General features: G+C 57.4%; 2 protein-coding genes and 1 long non-coding RNA gene across 8 annotated transcripts; 2 read left to right on the forward strand and 1 right to left on the reverse strand.

Annotated features, from left to right (window-relative positions):
- The first annotated feature begins 22 nt into the window (after nucleotides 1-22).
- On the forward strand, nucleotides 23-4,409 carry FASTK (Fas activated serine/threonine kinase). 4 transcript variants are annotated; one of them, XM_037835815.1, is made up of 11 exons: nucleotides 94-229; nucleotides 428-480; nucleotides 996-1,418; nucleotides 1,880-2,059; nucleotides 2,202-2,341; nucleotides 2,876-3,089; nucleotides 3,199-3,358; nucleotides 3,576-3,667; nucleotides 3,747-3,882; nucleotides 3,957-4,071; nucleotides 4,194-4,409. In XM_037835815.1, exons 3-11 carry the CDS (start codon nucleotides 1,016-1,018, stop codon nucleotides 4,299-4,301), a joined length of 1,548 nt encoding a protein of 515 aa, XP_037691743.1. In that variant the 5' UTR covers nucleotides 94-229; nucleotides 428-480; nucleotides 996-1,015; the 3' UTR covers nucleotides 4,302-4,409. The 4 variants fall into 4 exon arrangements, with proteins under 4 accessions (XP_037691742.1, XP_037691743.1, XP_037691744.1 ...); XM_037835814.1 differs by lacking the exon at nucleotides 428-480 and having other exon boundaries at nucleotides 23-229; XM_037835816.1 differs by lacking the exon at nucleotides 428-480 and having other exon boundaries at nucleotides 128-264.
- Nucleotides 4,410-4,489: 80 nt separating this feature from the next.
- Nucleotides 4,490-20,534, reverse strand: SLC4A2 (solute carrier family 4 member 2). 3 transcript variants are annotated; one of them, XM_037835811.1, is made up of 23 exons: nucleotides 20,394-20,534; nucleotides 17,962-18,075; nucleotides 16,019-16,184; nucleotides 15,609-15,850; nucleotides 15,411-15,529; nucleotides 13,543-13,775; nucleotides 13,297-13,439; nucleotides 12,066-12,246; nucleotides 9,886-10,021; nucleotides 9,622-9,787; nucleotides 9,407-9,521; nucleotides 9,055-9,239; nucleotides 8,701-8,926; nucleotides 8,329-8,544; nucleotides 8,096-8,244; nucleotides 7,748-7,942; nucleotides 6,766-7,020; nucleotides 6,551-6,640; nucleotides 6,176-6,342; nucleotides 5,486-5,739; nucleotides 5,210-5,379; nucleotides 4,814-4,987; nucleotides 4,491-4,718 (listed from the first exon to the last, which is right to left on the reverse strand). In XM_037835811.1, the coding sequence occupies exons 2-23, from the start codon at nucleotides 18,010-18,012 to the stop codon at nucleotides 4,638-4,640; spliced, it is 3,714 nt and encodes a 1,237-aa protein (XP_037691739.1). In that variant the 5' UTR covers nucleotides 18,013-18,075; nucleotides 20,394-20,534; the 3' UTR covers nucleotides 4,491-4,637. The 3 variants fall into 3 exon arrangements, with proteins under 3 accessions (XP_037691741.1, XP_037691740.1, XP_037691739.1); XM_037835813.1 differs by lacking the exon at nucleotides 20,394-20,534 and having other exon boundaries at nucleotides 4,490-4,718; nucleotides 17,962-18,015; XM_037835812.1 differs by lacking the exons at nucleotides 17,962-18,075; nucleotides 20,394-20,534 and adding an exon at nucleotides 17,228-17,256 and having other exon boundaries at nucleotides 4,490-4,718.
- Nucleotides 4,543-7,893, forward strand: LOC119533911. Its single transcript, XR_005216927.1, has 3 exons — nucleotides 4,543-4,747; nucleotides 4,839-4,966; nucleotides 5,558-7,893. It is a non-coding gene; the product is annotated as an uncharacterized LOC119533911 (long non-coding RNA).
- Nucleotides 20,535-22,175: the final 1,641 nt, after the last annotated feature.

Raw genomic sequence — 22,175 nt, forward strand, 5'->3', positions numbered from 1 at the left:
GGAAGGGGGAGGCGGGGCTCGTGGCGTCCTAGGCTCGCAGGGTTTGACGGGAGCCACGTCTTTGCTGCCTGAAGATTTAACTAGGATTGGCATTCGGGGCGGCGATCCGGGGGTTGCTGGGAAGATGGCGGACGTGGTGGCCCGCCGATGAGGAGGCCGCGGGGGGATCCCGGCTCCCGGGCCCCGAGACCGACTGAGGCAGCGACCTGCGCGGGGTCTGGGGAGCCATGTAGGAGTGGCGCCTTCCGGAGTGGGCCGCGGGAGGTGGGGCGGGAATTTGTTTGCGAGTGTGGCCACGGTCTCCTGGTATCCCTAGGCCTGGGTGGGTGTGGGGGGCTCCTGACATCCTCGCCTCCGCGCCGTGTAAAGCTGCACACTCAGGCTCCACTGGCGCCTGCGAGATGGGCGCTGCTTTCTCATTTCACAGGTGAGGAGACTTAGGCAGAGAGACGAAACCACTTGTCCAAGGTCACACCGCTGGTAAGTGGGAGCGCCTAGCATGGAACCCAGGACCATCCAGCTGCAAAGCCCGCGTTCCACCGTCTGCCGCCGCCGCCTCCTTTGCGAGGGAGACCACGCTGGTCTGGAGGGCGTATCGACAGGGTGACCTGGGCTCCAGACTAGCACGACCACTAACCCGAATTATGACCTCGGGCTTAACCGCTTTGCCTCTCTGGGCCTTGGTTTCTTCATCTGTGAAAAGAAGGTGGTAACGGTAGCCTTGGCTACCTCATGGGCTTGCAAGGAGGATCAGAGGAGATAATGCATGTGAAATTGCTTTGTAAATAGCGCTGCACTGGGAACACGAAAGGATTATGATTGTTGTCTCAAAGACGGGGTGGGGAAGAGAACTAAGAGTAGTCACCAAAGAAGGGTGAGCAAGGAGTCTGGGTCTGACTCCAAGCGCCTCTGGTGGGGAGTGAGGTAAGGAGTAGATAGCAGGTCTTTCTCCCCTTCGGGAAAAACCTCATCCCCTTTTCTGGGCCACCCCTCAGGGTCTCCATCACCCAGCTCCATGCTTCGAGTCCTGCTCTCTGCCCACGCCTCCTCTGCTCGGCTGTCTGGCCTTCTGCTGCTTCCACCAGTACAGCCCTGCTGTTTGGGGCCCAGCAAGTGGGGGGACCGGCCCTCTGGAGGAGGCCCCCTCACAGGCCCTGTGCAAGGGCTGCAGCGGCTTCTGGAACAGGCGAGGAGCCCTGGGGAGCTGCTGCGCTGGCTGGGTCAGAACCCCACCAAGGTGCGCGCCCACCACTACCCTGTGGCTCTTCGTCGTCTGGGCCAGCTCTTGGGGTCTCGGCCACAGCCCCCCGCTGTGGAGCAGGCCACACTGCAGGACTTGAGTCAGCTCATCATCCGAAACTGCCCCTCCTTTGACATTCACACCATCCATGTGTGTCTGCACCTTGCAGTCTTACTTGGTGAGGAGGGCTTGAGGAGGGTGTCTTGGAGGGGGGTGTTAATGGAGAAATAGAGAAGGAAATAGAGGACCCAAGATTACTGACACAGAATTAATCTCTCAGGCTTTTTGCCCAGGAATGGCAAATACCCTGGCACACTTGTTGCTGCTTCCCCCAGCTATATCCACAACAGACATCAGGAGTTAAAAAGCATTCTTTCCAGCTTAGGGAAAGTGCCACCCGACATCCCTTTTAACATAATGCTCTAGGAAGCCATTGGCATGCAATAAAGAATTCTTTGCCTTCTTTGTACAAGGCCTTCCCCACGTAATGCCTTATGTTCATATGGCAGTTTCTATGTCAAACCTTCCAGATCCAGAAATGGAGGAGAATGGTTGGGAATTCATTAAACCCCATGATTGGAACAGAGCAGGGCAGATCCCCGTTACCAGGAACACCTCCTTTGACCCTGTCCTTCTCAGGCTTTCCATCAGATGGGCCCCTGGTGCACACCCTGGAGCAGGAGCGAAGGTTCCGCCTCCCCCCGAAGCCGCCTCCCCCCCTGCAACCCGTCCTTCGTGGTGGGCAAAGGTTGGAAGCTGCTCTGAACTGCCCCCGTTTCTTGCGGCATCCACAGCAGCAGCTGATCTGCAGCCTGACAGGTGCCAGAGGGGTTTGAAGGGAGGTGGGGGTGGGGGCACGGACTGAGGAGGAGGACACAGGTGGTGTTGTCTGGGCTGAATTGGGATATAGCAGATGAGAGGCCTCGCCTGAAGGCCCAGCGTGATAGGTGGTTCTTTGCAGAGGCAAGGCCAGAGGAACTGACTCCCCATGTAATGGTGCTCCTGGCTCAGCACCTGGCCCGGCACCGGTTGCGGGAGCCCCAGCTTCTGGAAGCCATTGCCCACTTCCTTGTGGTCCAGGAAGCTCAGCTCAGCAGCAAGGTGGGGCTGCTTACCACCCTTCCCTGCTCCTCCCAGCCATCCTCAGCTCCCTTGTCAGGGCTGTCCAGCCACTCCCGCCCCTTTGCATCTTTGCTGCCCTCTTCCTGTAGCAGACCTACCTCAGCTTGGCTGCTGGACTCCACCTCCCCACAGCCCGCATCACCCAGGACTTCCATCTTCGTGCACACTCTCCTTGGCTCGCCCTGCTCCCCTTGACTGTCATGTATGCTAGTGCTTTGCAGTTCTTCAAAGCACTCTTAATATCACCTTCACTTCCTTGATCCACTTCTTCCTCTTAAGTCTCCAGGAGCAGACCCCACAGCCATTTCTCCTCTGCTTATTTAGTGATGAGTCTTGTGGGTCTCAAGACACTGCTTATGCTGTTGATCTTATGTGTATGTTGGGGATAGAGAGATGGATTCTTGCTTTTCAGCCATATTAAAGGCTTGAGGGCCAGCCGCCCTAAGCATCAGCTTGTACAAGATAGTGGAGAAATACTTCCTGGCTGTGTAATGAACTGCTTTTCCTCAACAGGTGGTACAGAAGTTGGTCCTGCCCTTTGGGCGGCTGAACTACTTGCCTCTGGAACAACAGTTTATGCCCTGCCTTGAGAGGATCCTGGCTCGGGAAGCAGGGGTGGCACCCCTGGCCACTGTCAACATCTTGATGTCACTGTGCCAGCTGCGGTGCCTGCCCTTCAGAGCCCTGCACTTTGTCTTTTCACCGAGTTTCATCAGCCACGTCAGTGGTATGAAGGCAGGACGGCGGGCTGGGTCTCTGGGGGCTGGTGGACAGGGGAGGGTGGGGGTGGAGGCCTGCAGCCCAGTATGCCCCAGCTGGTCCCTGCTTTCCCATAGGCACCCCTCATGCTCTGATTGTGCGTCGTTACCTCTCCCTACTTGACACGGCCGTGGAGCTGGAACTCCCAGGTTACCGGGGTCCCCGCCTTCCCTGGAGGCAGCAAGTGCCCATCTTCCCCCAGCCACTAATCACCGACCGTGCCCGCTGCAAGTACAGGTGGGTGGGAGCAGCCTGGGGCAAGGGGAAGGCACCAGCCTGGAGCGCAGAGCAGGAAAACCAAAGGGGCAATGAACTGTCCAAGCTGATCCACTCAGCAGTTACGAAAAAGAATAAACTGGACCTTGAGGCAGTGAAGAGTTTTGCCCACGTTCACAGAACTAGACTGTGACGATCCTGGTTCCCGGCCATCACCACTGTTCCTTTTCCCTCTCAGTCACAAGGATATAGTAGCTGAGGGGCTGCGACAACTGCTGGGAGAGGAGAAGTACCGCCAGGACTTGACTGTGCCTCCAGGCTACTGCACAGGTGAGCTCAGGGAGGGTAGTGGGCCGGGGAGCTGTGACCTTGGCTAAGGGTGAGTGGCCCTTTCTCTCACTGTCTCCAGACTTCCTGCTGTGTGTAAGCAGCTCTGGGGCTGTGCTTCCTGTGAGGACTCAGGACCCCTTCCTACCATATCCACCAAGGCCCTGTCCTCAGGGCCAGGCTGCCTCTAACCCCATGACCCGAGACCCTGCCCAAAGGTAAAGGAAGGAGGGGGGGTCCTCCCTGCCTCTGTGGATGGCTGGCCCTGAGCCACAGCCTGCTGCCTCTCCAGGGTGGTGCTGATGCTGCAGGAACGCTGGCATTTCTGCCGGGACGGCAGGGTGCTGCTGGGCTCGCGGGCTCTGAGGGAGCGGCACCTGGGCCTCATGGGCTACCAGCTCCTGCCGGTGAGACGCACCCCCACACACACCCCTGCCCTGCCCGGTCCTGCTCTGCCCACTACCTGGGAGGCTCCTGTGTGTGTCCTCGCTCCCCTGGCCCTGGTAACCCACTGCCCTCTCTCCCACAGCTACCCTTTGAGGAACTCGAGTCGCAGCGAGGCCTGCCCCAGCTGAAAAGCTACCTGAGGCAGAAGCTCCAGGCCCTGGGCCTCCACTGGGGGCCTGAAGGGGGGTGAGGGGATGCACAGCAGCTTCAGGACGGCCCCCCTGTGGGGGGTGGACAATTTGCACTTTGGTTCTCTCTGTTTGTTTTGGTTTCTCATTAAAGTCCCTTTCTTTCCCCATTGCTGGGTTCCCCCCTTTTTACCATCCACGCCCCTCCCCATACAGAGACAGAAGGTCAGGGATGGGTGGGGGCCGAAGCACTTTACTGCCGGGTGGGGCGGGGTGGGGGGGGCTTTAAATTATTCACTTAAATAAAAACGAGGAGGGAGGGGGATGGGGAGACCCATGCCCCCAGCCCCTGTTCCCTCTGTCCATCGGTCCCTCCGCTTGGTCCCTGCAGCCAGCAGCTACACAGGCATGGGCATCTCATTGTACTCGTCCACACCCTCCCGCTCGTCGAACACAGGCTCTGCCTCGTTAGCATCCAGCTGTTGAGGGGGAGATGGGTGTTAGGAAGGTGCGTCCTGGCTTGGGACCGGTTCCCAGAACCACGGGCGGTGTGTGTGTGGGGGTTGTTCCTTACACATTTCATCTCCCGCTCGGTGAAGATGCGAGTGAGCACCACCATGCGGAGCGGCACTGTGAGGATGAGGATGAAGGGGAAGGCCAGAGAGGCAGCTGTGGACATGACGGCCCAGAGCAGGGCTAGGCAGAGCAGCTGCAGGGCTGTGAACAGGTGCATCCGAAGGGTCCGAACCTGGGAGGAGCAAAGGTGGGATGGAGGCAGGGTGAGCCAGGCCGCCCCCAGAGCCTCCGGCCACAGCCTCTGGAGCCCACACCCAGACCCCGATACACCTAAAGTCCCCAAGGACAGGTGGGGATGGAAGTGCCTTCCTAGGTGCTCACGGTATAAAGTAATGATGGCTGACCAAAGCAGGTAGATGGGAAGGCATGGGGTCCCTTCCAAGAGGAATCTCACCTTCTTGACATAGGTGACATCCGGGTGGTGTTTGGGTGGCATGAGCAGCAGGTGCAGCCGTTCATAGAACTGGATACCATTAAGGGAGGTAACTCCCATGTACAGGAAAATTCCAAAGAGCACGGCCAGTGGTATCTGCCGGAGCAGATCTCCAATAACCAAGGAGAGGCCTGGAGAAGGAAGGAGGAGAAACAGTTGGCCCCAGGGTTCCCCTTCTCCCAGAGGGCCTGAGGAACCCCACCAGGAAGGGGGCAGGGGGCAAGAGGGAAGACATACCCACAAGCAGGGCAACTAGCAGTCCAGTCACTCGCTGCTCCTTGACTTCCTGTATCTTGGGCTTGTCCCCAGGCGCCACAGCCTTGCTCATGACAGTGAGCGCGTTGGCATGAGTGACGGAACGGACGGTGGCAGCAGCTAACCATGGCAGGCCAAAGAGGGCACAGATGCCACCCATGGCCACGATCAGCAGCAGGTCCAGGTGGAAGCCGGAGCCCTTCTGCAGCATGCGCTCCTTCTTGGAGATGATCAGCCTGGATGGGAAGAGGCCTCTTTCACTGAGGCCCAGGCTCTGGGGACAGCCAGCCTGGCAGACAGCCATGTCCTTCCAGGGTGCCCCTGCCAATCATCTCTTGTCTGTGTTTGGAACCTGGTGGTTCCTGACCATTCCCCCTGCCCTGGCCTGTTTTCTTTCAGAACCAGAAGTCCCTAAGGGAACTGAACCCTCCCTGCTCAGCCCACCCTCCAGCACAGCTCCCACCAAGCACTGCAAGGCTAGCCGTCACCTTTACTCTATCCCATCACAGCACTGTTGTGCTCAGCAAATGTCAGTGAGATTTTACGCTGCCTACAAAATAAACTCCAGCAGCCAGCCTGGTGTTCCAGGTCCTCCGAGTCCATGGGGTCCCCTCCATCGACGTGGCTTTGGTTCCCATGCTGTGCTCCCCGGCCTGGCCCAGAACAACTCACGTGGTGATCTGCGTCTCCATGAAGATGAGGATGAAGACCAGGATGGCCGGCAACAAGCTGGCAACCATCATCCACACCGGGAAGGGGCTCTTCTCCCCCAGGGGGTTGATGACCCAGCCCCGTTTTTCAGGGGCTGTCACCGAGAATCCACTGGGCACACTCAACTTCTATAAGGCAGAGGACAGGTTGGGGGGAGAGGGGCAGGGTGAGAACCATGGTGGGGACAGCCCTGAGGTTCACGGGGCAGAATGAGAGCTGGCATGCTGTGGAAAAGGCCAGCTTCAGAGGGGCTGGGGGCTGGAGGGGACACCCAGAACCCAGGGTGGTGGGAGCATCCCGGGACCAGGTGGTACCCACTCGTTGCTAGGCCCTTACCTGGGTGTAGGTGTCCTCAATACTGTAATCCACAAGCACCATGATGAGGATTGCGATGGGCACCCCAAAGTCCCCAATCACCCGCCGGATCTGTGTGGGCAAGCGCCATGTTCAAAGGCCTCCCAACCCCTCCCCACTCCAGTCCCTTATTTCCTTTCACTCACCACTTTTCCTACCCTCAGCACCCATCCCCGCTAGCCTTCGCACCCACGCACCCGACCAGGGAAGAACCGGCTGTTCTTGAACTTGCGCAGGAAGAAGGCAATGAAGAAGGTGCTGGCCATTAGCACCAGCGACAGCAGGGCTGTATTGGGCTGGCCCCGGGGCTTCTCCTGCCCGGGCTGCCCAGCCGAGCTCCCATTCCCCAGCCCCGACATTGTTCTTGCCCCATCCCATGTCTTATTCTCGCCGCCGTCTGCCTCTGAGCTGTTGGAGAATGAACAGCCATGGAGTGGATGCTCCTGGAAGATCTGGGAAGAGGAGGGCCACAGAAGACTACCATCAGTCAGAGATGATTTCCTGTGCTCAGCTGTATGCTACCAGAGGGATGGGGTGGGCCTGCTGCCTTCCAAGATCTTATCTCATTGGATTAAGAAAATGACCTACAGAGCCAGATGTGAGCACAGGACAATTTGGGATTAAGAGAGAGGCTGAGGGAGGGCCTGACGAGCCTGGGTGCAGGTCAGTGTAGGCTGGCCTCATTCAGGAGGGGAGCTGGGAGAGGGTGGCTCCAGCCAGGCCCCAAGAGGAGGCTCAAATGGTCTGAAGAGGGAAGAGGAACCCCGAGCACAGAAGAGCTGTGGGGTGGCACATCTGCTCTTAAGTCTGTTAAGCCAACATGGATCTGATGCACCACATACGACCACGTTTTTCATCCCCAGGTCCCTGCCCTTTCTACACTTCTCCATCATTGGACATTTTAATAAAAGCAGGTGCTACCTTTGCTATTAAAAACATGTTCATTTTTAAAAGACTGAGTTGAAGCCCTGGCATGTGTGCTGGAGACAGGCAGGTGGGCAGACGGGAAGAACAAGCCCTAACGGTAAAGACTCCACAGACTGCAGCCCCAGGGGAAACTCTGGGAGCCTGGGTCAAATCCAGAGGAACGTAGTGAGAGAAGGGAGAGGCCTCCACCCGGTTCTCTCTGGACCTGAGCTCCACCCTACCTCCTGCCCCAGTTCTCAGGGGCCTGCCCACCTTAACCAGCTTGTAGAAGGTCTCGTAGATGAAGATGAGGGAGATGAGGAAGGCAAAGATCTCCTGGGTGAAACGGGAGACAAAGCGCACCAGGAAGCTCCCCTCCAGGGCCACCATGAGCAGCGCCAGAAGCACCAGCCAGAAGCCGATCCACACTCGGCCCACCAGGTACTCCAGGTTGTTGCTGCTACAGAACTGGGGGGAAGAGGGTTGTCCAGTCAGGTCCAGAACTACAGAGCTAGGCAGGAATAACTGGAGTGGGGGTGTTTAGGAAAAAGAGGGGCAGCTGGAGCCAGGCAGGAAGAACCAGCCCCACAGGAGCCCTCTGACGCCCTGCCCAGCCCTCACCGAGAAGAAGGCCTCCTCAAAAACCAGCAGCGGCCCTGAGAAGCCGATCACCAGCAGCGGCTGTGCACCCAGCAGGCAGAAGATCACGCCCTGGAGTGCCGTGGACATGATCAGCTCTGACACCCCAATCAGGTCATGCGTCTTCTCTCCTGGGGTGGCAGGAACCGGCTCAGGGTCTGTCAGCCTGAGCCGGGGGCAGCCCACTCCTCTACCCACTTGAAACCGCTCCTTACCAAGTAGCCCCCCAAAGGTGATGGCAGGTGACAGCGCAGCAAAGTAGATGAAGATGACAGCAGCCAGGCACTGGGCGTCAAGTGCGTCTTGGAAGTCACTCAGGTAATGGGGATAGCGGCGTCGCACATCGCGGATCAGCCCCCCAAAGGGCCGGCCCGTCCGCCGAAGGGGATCATCTTCAGCTGCGCCTGCCACCTCTACCATCTGCAGGAGCGCTGCAAGCCAGGCCTCCATCAGGGCCCCTGTTGGGGGCCCCTTCCTACCTACCCCTCAAGAGCTGTGGCCCATCTCCTTCAGATACACAAAGACCACCCCCCACCGCCACGCCTGCAGCAGCTAAGTCCCGCCCCAGGTCCCAAACAGGCCCGTACCCTTATCTTGGGCAGACTTAGGCTCCAGCCCAGCCCCTGCGGGCAACAGCCGGCCCTGCTCCTCCCGCTTCTTGAGCATCTGGCGCTGGAAGTGAGCAACGGAACGCAGCAGCTCCTCGCCTTGCACTTCAGAGGGCGGCAGCACCACGCTGCAGTCCAGGAAGGCATTGATGGCGGTCAGCAGGTCCTCCCGCTCATCGGCCAGGTAGGCCGCCTCGTGGAATTGCTGTCAGAACAGGACCAAGACTAGTGAGGGGCCAGAGGAGGGGAGCGGGGGGATTCAAGCAGGGCCAGGGACTGCCCGCAGGGTGAGTGGCACGGAGGCAGTGCCCAGACGAGGGCGGCTGAGCTCACCTTGTCGGACATGAGGGTGGAGATGGAGCGGCCAATCTCGTGGTAGTCCATGTTGGCGCTGCTCGGACCCAGCAGCAGGAAGAGGAAGCGCACGGGCACGGGCACCTCCAGCACCGCGTCCAGCTCCACCGCCTCCCGAAGCCGCACGAAGGCCATGGTGGGGCGAGAAAGGAACTCCACGCAGCCTAGGGACACGGGGCCACAGTGGGCAAAGAGCAGAGGCAGCCGGACCACATTCCAGCCCCCGGCCCTGGGGTGGGACCAACGCAGGGCTGCGAGGGCGTCCACCTGGCCCTGGCCCTAAGGCCTGGCAGCCGGGACCACCCCCTGCCCCTAATACTCGCCCACGTACCCACAAGTACCACCGTAGCTTCGGCATTCTCGGGGATCTTCTCCAGCAGCTTCAGCTCATGCTTGGACTTGGAGCGAGTGATGCCGGCCGGTGGGGCTGGAGGTGGCAGCTCGCGCTGGGGGCAGGGGGAGGACAGAGCTCAGCCAGGCCCCACCCTCCCGGGGGGCATACCAGGCTTGCACCACAGCCTGTGGGGGCCACCGTTCTCCCCTCACCTCACGCTCCACCTCCAGCCGGGTCTCAGGAACACCTCCAATGAGAGGCTCCGTGACATGGGGGTCACTCTCCGCCCCCTGGCCATGGTGATGACCCAGCAGGGAGCCCAGGGAGCCGGCTGAGATGTTGCGGGGGAAGGTGAAGTCCTTCTCATCACTTGGGTGGCTGGTGGGGCAGAGGGCAGTGAGGTTAAGGGGAGCAAATAGCTGGGGCTGGGACAGGTGAGGTGGGACCAAGAGGAGGCTGTCCGGGCAGAGCCTCACCTGTGTTTCAGCAGCAGGGCCCGCAGCACATTGGCTCTGTCCTCGGCCTTGATCTGGTCCGAGATGACCATCTGTTCCACCACCTGGTGGGCCACTCCAGGCAGTGTCTGTTGGTCCAGGTCCAAGAGCACAGCCCCTGGAATCAGGGTGTCACGGAAAGGCCATCGTCCCCAGGCCAAGAAACAATGGCAGGGGATGGAATACGAGGGAGAGCCAAGGGTCAGGGCTCAGCCAGGGGTCAGGGGTAAGTCTGGTCCAGTGGATGGAGCATGGGCCTACAAATCAGACAACCAGCACTCCAATCCCAGGTCTGCCATCAAAGCCCAAGTAGCATGGCCTCTCTGACCTTAGCCTCTCCCACCCCCATCTACCCCACGGGAATGTCATGAGGCTCAACAGAGATAACCGAACCCCCACTGTCAGGGAGGTCACCTGGGCCAGCCTCTCCCAGGTACGCCTTACAGGGAGTATCCAGCCTCTACTGGGGCACCCCTGGCAGCCCACTCTGGCTGAACCACTCCTCACTTGAGAAATGTTTCCTCCCAGTGGGCCACACGCTGCCTCCCCTGCCTCCACTCTAGGGTCCTAGTTCTGCCCTCTGGAACAAGACACAGCCCATCTGTGGCCTTCTCCACATGGGGGTCCTTGCGCCATCTGAGGCTGTCCCCAGTCTACCCCTTCACTTCTTCACTCCCATCAGCTGCTTACAGGACAGTTCTAGAACTCTTTCAACCCGGATCACTATTCTAGAGCTGCCATTTCTGTAAAAATGAAAGGCCCTGAAAAAGTTAGCAGGTCATTTCTCTGGCAAGATCAACTTTTGGGAAAACAGGACTAAAGAAAGAACAAAAAAACCAAAGGCCCCTGGGAGCCAAAACAGAGACCACAAGCCTAGCGACAGCCTTTGCACTTTGCTTCCCCCTTAGAAGAACCCTCAAGCCTCACTCTCAGAGCCTATTTACTCTTAGTTTGGAAACAATTCTAAGAGGTTTTTCCAGCCCTCAGCTGCTTAGAAACCGGCTTTCTGACAGCAACAGGCTCAAAGATCCAATGGGAAGGAGGAAACAGGCAAACAGCAGAAACGTCAGACACAAGGACTCCAAAGCCCTGCAGTTTGGGGCCTTTAGTAAAGGTTAAACAGCCCTGTGGATCTCACTGATAGGAAATAATTAGAATCAGCAAACACAGAGTCAGAAGCTAGAACAGAGGTTTCCAGGGGCTGGGGTGCGGAGGGGGAACGGGGAGTTAATGCTTAAGTTATACAGAGATTCTACTTGGGGTGATAGAAGTTTTGGTAATGGACAGTGGTGAAGGTAGCACAACAGTGTGAACATAATTAACAACACTGAATTATATATATGAAAGTGGTTAAAAGGAGACGTTTCAGGTTATATATATCTAACTAGAATAAAAACTTAAAAAAAAAAAACAACAAAAACACCATCGGACTATACAACACAAACAATGAACCCTAAGGTAAACTATGGACTACTTAATAGTACAATTATAAAAATGTTCTTTCATTAATTGTAACAAATGTACCTCACTAACGCAAGGTATTAATAATAGGGTAGAAAAAATACACCCTAATGTAAACTATGGACTATAGTTAGTAGTTAAATTATAATCTTTCATCAATTGTAACAAAGGTACCACACTAATGAAAGGTGTTAATAATAGGGTAGTATATGGGAACTCTGTATTTTATGCATGATTTTTCTGTAAACCTACCACTTCTCAAACAAAAAATAAAAAAAGTAATAATAATAAAGCAGCCCTACGGGTTAGATCACATTCCCCAGTGTCTCTCTTAGATGGCAACAAGGCGTGCCAAGCATTTCATAAAGCTTTCCATCAAAATTGTTTAGAAAAATTTTAGCACCCCAAAACAGCAGTTTCAGTTATCTGAAAATATCACTTGCCGCAAATGCTAGATAAGAGATAGTGTCAGTCCTGGTCTGAAATCACCCAATTTCAGAGCCTGAGGAACGGCTGGCTGGGTCACACCATGGAGAAGAGGGTGCTCCCTCCTGGGCTCTGGGGACACTGCAAACCATGCTGCTCAAGACAAACTGGGGGCTCTCTGGCCATTTGGTCCACAGGGAATGGCACCTGCGAGAAGGCAGTGTCCTGGGGCGAGGACGGCGGGGGCTGAGGAGGGCAGTGTGCAGCGTGGTTACCGTGGGCCAGGGTCCGGCGGAGCTCCAGGAGACTGCGGAAGGACAGAGAGGCCACATGGGGCTTTCCCCAGCGCTCCGTCTCCTCCTCCACATCCTCTTCAAACTTGATCCAGCGAGCCGTCTCCCGCCACTGAGGCTCCTGATTTTTATCCAGCAGCAATTCATTCAGCTCCACAAACACCTTGGGGTGAGATGAAAGGGCATTGCAGGGTGCAGAGCCAGAGAGGTTCCCCAGGGATCAGTGTCTGGGAGATGAGCTGCTACAGGATGGGAGCAAGTGACACTGGGCAGCCCGGTGCAGAGTGCGCAGGCCTGGGGTAAGTCACTAGCTCTGAGATGCAGTCTCCCTCATCTGTAAAATGGGAATAATAATACACCCTCCAAGGGCTTTTATGAGGAGAGAAAGAAAAAGCATACAAAACACTTAGCATGTTGTACAACCATAGGAAGTGTTTGAAAAACGGCCACTATGTATATATTTAAAAACAATGGAATTTTGGATGATTCCATTTATAATGCATTCAAGAACTGGCAAAATTAATTGAGAATGAGACAAGAGTGTTGACCTCTGACAGACACTGACCGGGAAGAGGCATGAGTGCCGGGAATGTTCTCTATCTTCATCTACATAGTAGGTCCAGGTTTACATGTGCAGAAGTTTACTGAGCTGTATACTTAACAGGAGTGCACTTTACTGTATGTCGGTTATACTGCAATAAAAAGGTTAACTAAATAATACAAGGAAGGGTAAGAGTTCCAGCTCAGAGCCCTATAGTCTAAGGTGGGTAGTGTCACGTAAGTAACTAAGTGACCTCAGTCAAGTCACTGCACCCTGGTTTATGGCTGACGCCACCTATGCTGCCATCTTCACAGGCTACTGGGAGGATCAAATGAGAATACAGAGGTGACTGGATTTTGAAAAATGATGTGCAGTGCTACCCAGAGCCACCTCTAGCCCGACAGGCCCTTTGTTCAAATCAATAAAAGTTGCCTCTTCCTCAAACACCTCACTGCCATCTGCCAGAAAATGGTCACAATATAAATCAACAATGAGTAAGACGGGAACAGTGCACTCTTAGTTGGAGAGCTCTTGTGCAGTGTACAACTTTCATAACCGTACATGGCCACCCTATGCTTGAGATGATTGCTGGCCTGATTAGTAGGAAGAAGGGAATGGTGGGGAGAAGATGGATAGGGAGATAATGGAAGGGTATAAAGCTGAGACCAGTACCTCATGGGGCTTGTGGGGGGCTCGGGGCCGGGCCCGAGGGGTGGGGCCAGGTTCACGCCCTTCCCGGCCGCCCGGCACTGACCCTTTGGCATTTTTCCGCACCAAATGTCGCCTCACACCAGGAACATCCTCAAACCGGTGACCTGTGGTGGAGTAGAGGGGACAGGGTTGCATGAGGGATCTCCCTCCTTTTCCCTTACTCCTTTTCCCCACCGGCACTGGGCTTGGCCCAGCCCCAGTACTCACTCTTCATGAGATCTAGGTCAGCCGTGGCCAGCGTCTGGGCCTCACTCTCATCTGTGGGGACACGGGGCAGCAGGGCCTGCTCAACCCCAGTCATGCTCCCAATGCGCCTCCTCTCCTGAAGGTTGTAGCTGCGATGTCCAGGCTGGGCTTTGGTCAAGGGGCGCCCCGAGGCACCCCCGTCGTCACCCCCAGCTGTGCCGCTGGCCACAGCCACCACCTCTTCCACCAGGGCTCTGGACAGACAGAGCAGCTGTGAGCCAGAGGAAGCCAGGCTCCTCCCCAACAACCAGGGACCCATGCAGGAAGAACCCGGGATGGGGCCACATCAGACCCCACCCTCCTCCTAGTTCCCCATTCAGGCAGTGTAGATGTAGAAAGAGCAAGGATTCCGGAACCAGGATGCCAGGATTGAAACCCGGGCTCCATCTTTTACTGGCTGTGCAATCCTAAGAAATGAGGAACAGAAATCCCTCATCAGCACAATGGAGCTAAGGTCAGCCTCGTGCGGGATTTGGGAGAAGTGAAATTTTGGAAAAAGACCCACTGCGGAGCCTGGCTCATAAGAGGGGATGGTTGACATTAGTTCCTGTGTCCCTTTCCTACTCCTTCCCTTCCCAGGCACACCCCTACCCAGGAGGACTCAAGAGATTCACAGGGCCCCACATTTCTAATCAAATGGAGTAAGGTACGTGAAAATGGGCCTTTGCAACTGTAGACAGCTTGCCCCATGGTATGTTATTAACACCTTGCCCTTGACAAATTCCAATGCCTGTTCCTTTCCCCCAAACTAGAATGCCGTCTCTTTCTCTCTGCCTTTCCAAGGGCATCCTGGACCCTGCCGTTATCATTTCTAATCCTTTCTCTCCAGCATCTGAAGCCTCCCAAATCTCCAAGTCCATGTCCTCCTCCTCTGTCAGGCTTTCTCTGTGTACACTCACCCTCTGTGTCCTTGTTTTTGCCCCTACTTTTGCTTCACCATTCCAGCTCAACAAATCTGACCCACTTCTCAAAAGCCATATTTTCGCTAAGTCTCCCCCACCTCCTTCTGGTCCACAGGCACCAGGTCATTCCATCAGCCCCACAGACTCTGGTTCAGTCACAGACTGCTGTTGTGGATCCAGGCCCCGCTGTACACCCTATCTGCCCAGCGAGCCCGTGCACTCCCTGGAGGCACGCACCACGTGCCCTTCACATCCCTGCAGCCCTTCGCACAGCCTAGCACCCAGAAAACAACCGATTCGTGATAGTACTGACTTTGAGACCTAGTTCAAAGTGATTTCCTCCTGGTAGCCTTCCCTAAGAGCCCCCAGCTCCAGTCCCCTGTTGGTACTGACACTCTCTGCTTGAACCAGGTCGTTCAACACAATAACGTGTTCTGGTGCCACTTCATGTGGCTACATTTGGTTTCCAACTAGAGTGGAGAGGTAATTCCCGAAGATCAAGGAGTGAGTCTCCTATTCCTTCAAACCCTGGGGCCCCAGGAGGAGGTCACCCAGTCCAATCCCTGAGCCAATGCTTAATGCTGCTCTACCTGAATCCCAGCAAGGGGCACAGGAGAGGGGGGGAAGTGGCTTAGACGGCACATCCATTACATACCAGGCTAAACCATACTTAGAACCTTAAGTCACAGCATCCCCTTTCATCCTTACAACCACCCTGTGAGAAAGGTTCTAATTATTCTTCTTTCTTGTCATTCTTTACAGATGACAAAACTGGGGCCCAGGGAGGTTAAGTTATTTGCCCAAATAACTAGTGAGAGGCAGAGCTGGGATTTGAACCCCAGTCTGATGATCCCAAGGCTCAGGCTTTTTTTCCACATCACCACACTGACTCTAGCATGGGAGAGTTCTGTTTAGGGGTGCACTTACCCAGTCTGAGCCCCTTTGGTAACCCGGGGAGCTGCCTCCTGGTGGGTCAGTGGTGGAGGGGGAGATGGACTGGTCCTTTCTGCCTTCCGGTCAGCACCATCATCCTCTTGGAGGAAGAACTGGAACAGGGACCAAATGTGGGCAGGCCAGACCACTGACCCCAGAGGACCTCCCCTAGGCACCCTTGCCCCCACTTACCTGCACCGAAGAAGGGGTGGAAGCAGGGGATGGCTGGGTAAGGGCCCGGGCCCCCTCAGCCTCACTGGCCTCATCTTCGTCTTCTTCCCCCTCCTCAATGGTGGGGGTTTCCCCAGTGGGGGAGGCTCCAGGGCGCCTGCGAGGTTTCCGTCCTGGGCCCTGGGGTGTCTTGCGGCGGCGGGCATCCAGAGGCAAGTGCGTAGACAGTGGGTGATGGATGTGGTGGGAGGACTGGCGGTGGTCTGTAGGGAGGAGGGAGACTTACCTGGGGGCAGGCACAGCTTCCCTTCCCTGCCATCCTGGGCTGTAGTCCGGCCCCTCCCACAAGGACCCTAGCCCTTTCCTTGCTGGAGAGTCAAGCCTGACCCCACCCCCTGCACCCCATCCCCACCCCCCATCTCCCCCCTTACATTCAAAGTCTTCTTCCCCATAGCTGCGGCCTGGCTCCTCCCCTCCACGAGACCCGGCCTCCTGTAGGATTTCCTCAAATCGCTCTACGCCCAGGGTGCGATGAAGATCATCTTCCTCCTGCTCGGGGAAGCCTGGCGTCCCAGGGCCCAAGCTCTCTGGCTCTGGCTGCGAGGAAGAAGGGGTAGAGAGAACACACCAGGGCTCAAAAGGAGTCATACCCCCAAATCCCACCCTGCCCAGTGCTGGCCGCCCAGTACACCCCCCCAGCAGTCTGTCCCCCCAGGTTCCAGGGCTCTTCAGGTCCTGGCTGTGCAGGTAAAGGATCTGGCGTGGAAGTCTTGGCATGTGCGCCAGCAGCAGGGATGGCGGGTGAGAGGGTGAGCAAACTGGGTGGTTCACCCCGCTGATAATGAAGAAACTCCCTTTGGCTGGGAGTTCGGCTGCTGAGCCCAAAAAAGTAACTTCTGGAGGCAGGCCAGCTAACCGACCTAGACTGTCAAAGCTGAAACCCAGCCCCTCCTGGGATGGGAATGCCTCTACTTAGCCTTCCCGGGGAGCCCCATTCCCAGCAGAAGGTGGCCCCACCACTCCCCCAGACTCCACGGGGCCCCTCAGCCCCACTCCCTAGCCCCACCCCTCCCCCACCCCCCACTTCCCCACCTGAGTCATCCTGCAGGAGCGAAGCAGCCAGCGGCTGGGCAGGGACTGCAGCAGCTGCACTTGTGAGAGCTCTGTCTAGCTAAGCTGCCTGCTGCCTGGCCCCGGGCAGGCCTTGGTCCAGCCCCCCACCCACCCCCTGCTGCTCTGGGCTCCAGGCGCCGCCAAATATTTGCTCAAGAGCTTCTGGACCTGAAGGGCATCGGGATCTCCAAGGGCGGGGGTATGGAGCCCCCTCGGCGGGGAAGCGCAAGGGGAGGAGGGCCAGGAAGAAGTAGGGAGTACTGGGGAGACACCAAGGTGGGGACAAGAGCAGCTGGGGGTGGCAGGGATGTTCGATACAAGAAAAAGTGGGGGTGGGGGAGGAGGCTTGCTTCTCCTCTCTCCAAGGAGTGCTCCCGCCCAGCCCATCTTGGCAGTCCTAACCCGGCTGCCCCCAAGCGCTCAGCCCCACTCTCACCAAAAGCAGCGCTGTGGGAGGAAGGAGGAGGGACGGAGTGCAGGGAGCTAGCCCTGAGGATGGCTGAAGGGGGGTCGCGACACCCTCGCACCTGAGGCCGCAGGAGGAAGTCCATGGCCGGCAGGGGTGAACCCAGGAAGGAGGGGGAGGGGACGGGCCCGCGCTCTTTCCCAGTCACGTGCCATGCAGGGCTAAAGGGACCAATAATGCAGCAGGTTGTGGCTTCGGGGTTAATCATTAGACTCCCCAGGAAAATCGGGGTGGGGCACGTGGGATGTGGCCACGTGGGGGCCGGGAGGGATGGGCCTGAGTGGCACATGGGGCTGGGGCTGGGGCCAGCAGCTGTGAGCTCTGCCCAGAACGCTGGAGACAGGAGGGAGCAAAAACTGCGGGATGGAACTGCTGCCTCTAGGGCCCGGGGCGGCTCAGAGGGGGTGGTCGGGTTAGGGAACCACGATACTCAAAGTTCCTCTCTTGCCTAGGCTAAGTGACTACCAGCTACCCCAGTCTTCTCACTGGCCTGTAGGAAGAGCCTCACCTTCCCCGCAGGACGGGAAGCAGCCGATGCCCACCCCTACCCATCCAGCCCCAGCTATGCAAGGCCAGGGTACAGTAGCAGAGCCCCTTCCCCAATCAATGACAGGCTCTCCTCCTGAGTCTCTGATCCTCATCTGGGCCCAGTCCCTGAGGACTCAGGCAGGAAGGAGCTGGGTCTATTTGAAGGAGCAGGTGACCGCAGGACCTGTGGCTGCAGGGGAGGCAGCGGGTGGGGGGAGGTGGAGATAAGGTCTGGGGCCCAGCCAGAGACCTGTGGACAATACTCACAGTGTGGAAAGAATCCGCACCCGAGGCGGGGCGCCGGGGGGCGCTGCTCATGGCTAAATCTTAGCCCTTTTCACTTTCGCTGCGGCTTTCAGGGCAACAGGGCGGCGGCATAACCTGGGCAGGGAAGAAAACCAATCACCATCTGAAAGCAGGGCCAGCCCTGGTGGGGTGCCCCTGACCCCCCATCACTGTGGGGAGGGAAGAACGGAGGCGTCCTCTCCAAGGGCCAAGGGAAACCCCACCTGGCCACACCAGACTCTGAAGAAGAGTGGCCCTTAGAATTGGCAAGAGCAAAGAGGAGAGTTATTTAGAGTAAGAAAAGAGAAGAACAAAGAGAGAGACCGAGGGGAGGGAGAGGGGGAGGCCCACAGAGGGCCAAGAGACCTAGCAGAGTGGAGGCGAGAACAGAAGGTGGGAGAGGCTGTAAAAAAAAAAAAAATTGGGGCAAGAAAGGAGTCAAGGCCCAGCACTGCAGAGAAAGAGCCACAGATGCCAGGAAGGGAGGAATAAAGAGTTGGGAAAGAAAGCGAGTGAAGGGCAGGATCAGAAACAGGAACCATGGCTGAGGTGGCAGCACCAGGAGGTGGGACTGAGAGACAAGGGGTGTGGTGGGAGAGTGAGACACACAAGCTCGGTGGAGCAGAGATGTGTGTGAGGACAGAAAGGAGAGGGGGAGAAAGAACTCTGGAGAGAGCCCAAAATGGCCAGCAAGGGGGCTGCCTAAGACACTGGGTGCAGGGCAGGGATGGGGAGTGGGACCACCCTGTGACCCCCTCTCCTGATTCAGGCCTGGCAGGAGACTCCCCCGGGTCTGTGCAGGGGCAGTGGGGAGGGAAGTAGAGTTCCTGGGGGAGGGGCAGGAGCCTAACTCACTCAGTGGGAGGGAGGAAGGGACAGGCAGGGGGCACAGCCCAGGCAGAGCTTTACAATGGGGGAGGGGTACGAGATGTGTCAGGAGGGGGGTGGGCACAGAAAGTCTTTGGGATGCAAAGGGTGGTCAGGATCCCTCCCCTCCCCTCCCCTAGCCTGGGGCCAGGAAAATCTGAGTGGCAGCACTGCCGCCCTCCTGACCCTGACTGTAAGGGTATCTTGGAAGGACACCTTGTTGGGGGGGGGGGGTGCACAGAAGAGGAGGTACACTTAAGAGAACTGGATCAGTACAAATCCAGGTCCCCACTGGTTGTGGGGGAAGTGCAGGCGGCACCCAAGGCTCTCGGAAAGTGGAAATACTGAAGTTCCCAAGTGTAGTGTTGGAGGCCGGGTGGCCCAACTTAGGGCTAACTCGGGGTAAGATAATATAGGTCTTGGAGGGTAAAACCTGGGTGGGGAGCCTGGGGCGACACATTCCTGGCAAATGCTTCAACTCAGCTGACCGCTCTCCTCACCTCCCCCTCGGTAGGCGATCAGCCAAGACATGTCCAGTGTGGGAGAGATGCACTGGGAGCTGGGGTCAGGGGGCAAATCCTGATCTGGGAAGGGTGTGGAGGGAGTCTGCTCCCAGCACCTGCAGGTGCCCACTCCCACATCCAGGCCATGCCCTCACTGTGCTCTTCCATCATCCCCTCCTCCCTTTACCCACGAACCCACCCCCCACCCCTCCCCCGCGCTGTCCAAGAACACAAAGCAGCTTCTGTCCAAAGCATCGATGCCGATAATCCGGGATGGGGGCACATTCCGGGGACCAGCCCCGACCGGCCCGGAGGATTAGCGTTTCTTCCTTGCCCAAGGGATTAGTACCTTGGACCCTCCACTTGAGCATGAACCACCCTCCAAGTGAATTCACAAATTCCACAGTTCTTCGAGGTAGGGCTGGTGGGGGTGGGGATAAAGTGGATCTTGAACTTCAGGCAGCGCCGCCCTCCACCCTCAGTACGCAACTCTCCACCCAGACATGTCGCCCCCCACCCCCCATGAGGGCTTGTCTTTCCCATCCCTACCCAGCTGCTCCTCTTCAGCCTGACCCCCTTGTCCCGATCTGACCCGCCACTCCCTCCCCCTTTGCCCGGCCCCACCTACCAACCCGGAGGTAGCGGGCTAAGGCCCCGGGCAATCCCCAGGCTGGGCGCCCACGACAAGCCTGAGGGGTAGTGTAAGGGGTCGCAGAGGAGGGGTGTCGTCTGGAGCCAGAGCCGGGAGTTGTGAGGGCCGACGGCGCCTCCCTGAGACTACCCCCTCCTGGTGGCGGCAGGGAGCGCGGCACCCTCGTTTGGGGGAACTCTAATCAGCAGACCCCGGAATCTCCGCTTCCGACTAGCACTCTGCTCTCCTTTCCATCCTTCCCCCCAAGACCTTGGTTCCCCGCGCCCCAGTCTCCACCCTTTCCTCCACTTCCACTCCCTGCCCGCTCAGCGTCCCGGGTTCCCCCCTTTCCTTCCCCCTCCCTTCCTCCCTCCGCGATCCTGGCCCTCCCCCGCCACCATTTCTCCGCTTACCCGCTTGCTCTGGACTTCGTTCCCCGGGGGTCTCAGCGTTTCTCCCCCTTCTCCGGCGCCCTCGCGCGCTCCCGACAACTCCCCCGTGCCCACCCCTGGGGCGCGCCCCCGCAGCTCCCAACTTCACCCAACTCAACTTTCCCCCGCGCCGTGGGCAGGCCAGCCCCCTGCGTGCGCGCCCCTCGGCGCACCGTGCGCGGCCCCGCTGGAGAGTGGAGAGGCAGGGAACGCCGGCAGAACCTAGGGGGCGGAGGCGCCCTTCCAGGCACTGCCCGGTACTAGGAACCGCCGAGAAGGCGGCGGCGACCCCACTATTCCGCGGGCTCGGTCCGGGCCCACGAGAGTAGCGTCCTTGCTCCACCAGGGCGCCCGCAGGGGGCTTCCTTGCATGGGGCCAGCAGGCGCCGCCGGGGACGCCGTACCAGAATACGACAGGTCTGGGTAGAAGGGAGCCCTCCTCACACTGGGGATCACAGACAGGAAAACAGGCAAAAGAATGGTCAGGAAATTCGAAGCAGAAGACTTTGAAATGTAAATTTATCGGTGTCAAGATTCTCTTACTCCACTCCCATCCCCCCCTCCCCCCAAAAAAAACCATAAAACTCTCCAAAAAAGCCCCTTCTCTGGTAGTGGACGGAGAGCCGTGAGATAGGGGTGATGGAGGCTGGACGTTGGATTCCCGTTACCCTGAGCTGACCTAGGAGAGAGCAACTTGCTCAGGGACTCCCTATTTTCCGAGAGGTGGCAAACTTCTGCCTCGGACAGATTGTTTGGGGTTACTCCTCGTCTGAACTACCTAGTCCCTTAATCAAAACCTGTTCATAGTCATCACCTGTCATTTAAAGGTCTCGTTTTTTCCCACAAATTATAGATTCTTCTAGATAAAGAATACGCTCTTCATTTTAGTCTGCCACTGGATGAAGCACAGTCCTGTGTATGCAGAAAATGTTCAGATATAAGCGAGTTACAAACGTTTAGCACCTACTCTGGCTCCAGCACTGAGGAGTATTGTTTGGGGCCGTTTCATCCATTTCGCAGCCCTCAAGAATGCAATCATGAGACAACTAGAGAGCAGCACACGAAAATCTATAACCAACGACTTAAGAGATGAGGTAAAGTCTGCTCCAAGTGTAACATCTGTCTGTGCTCCTGTCTGTTGAGTGGGGGTAACCAGCCCACCAGCCCCAGTGTGCCACACCCTGTGTAACTCCAGTGGGTCCTGGCTCTGGGGCACTGGTATCTGGAAGGACCTGTGACTCCCTAAGACTCCAGCCACCTTACCTCCGGTAGTGGCCAGAGTCGACTGAGATCAAAAAAAGATAAAGGGGCCCGGAGAAGAGGTCTCTGGCAATGTTAAATCCTTCTTCCCACCTCTCAAATGGGGCACACCTTCATCTCTTCCCAGCCCTGTGGTCAGCTGGTCCCTGTGAAGTCATCATCGGCAAGACATCACTGTGAGTCATTCCCCGGATCGATCCTGGGGTCACCAGGGGGCTTAGGAAGAGGTGGAAACCCATGCTGAGATCGTTAGGAGGTCATTAGGAACTAAATACCATGTACTACTTCAGCTGGGTCAGAGCCAGGCCACCTGAGTCCCGGATCAAGGCCAATTCCAAAGTCAAGACGGAGCGCCCCCTCTCCCCCCCCCCCCCAATCCTTACTGCATTCTGGAATGTGTAGCCCCGGAGAAGCACTTTTCAAAAGGGGGATTGTGGTCACACAAAAAAAAGAATAACAAGAACGGGGCCCACTGAGACTCGCGGTGATTCGGCCCGGACGCCC

This window comes from Choloepus didactylus, chromosome 5, assembly GCF_015220235.1.
Source record: "Choloepus didactylus isolate mChoDid1 chromosome 5, mChoDid1.pri, whole genome shotgun sequence".
Lineage (NCBI taxonomy): Eukaryota > Metazoa > Chordata > Mammalia > Pilosa > Megalonychidae > Choloepus > Choloepus didactylus.

Bases quoted from the DNA above. Each gene is read 5' to 3' on its own strand.
- FASTK (XM_037835814.1), top strand. From the start codon at position 148: ATGAGGAGGCCGCGGGGGGATCCCGGCTCCCGGGCCCCGAGACCGACT. The intron at 2,060-2,201 runs GTGCCAGAGGGG...GGTTCTTTGCAG, and splicing joins GCTGATCTGCAGCCTGACAG to AGGCAAGGCCAGAGGAACTG. The intron at 3,359-3,575 runs GTGGGTGGGAGC...TTTCCCTCTCAG, and splicing joins CGTGCCCGCTGCAAGTACAG to TCACAAGGATATAGTAGCTG.
- SLC4A2 (XM_037835813.1), bottom strand. From the start codon at position 18,012: ATGAGCAGCGCCCCCCGGCGCCCCGCCTCGGGTGCGGATTCTTTCCAC. The intron at 13,440-13,542 runs GTGAGTACTGGG...ACTCCACCACAG, and splicing joins TGACCTAGATCTCATGAAGA to GTCACCGGTTTGAGGATGTT. The intron at 9,788-9,885 runs GTGAGGCTCTGC...CTGCCCCACCAG, and splicing joins GCCCTGCTGCTGAAACACAG to CCACCCAAGTGATGAGAAGG.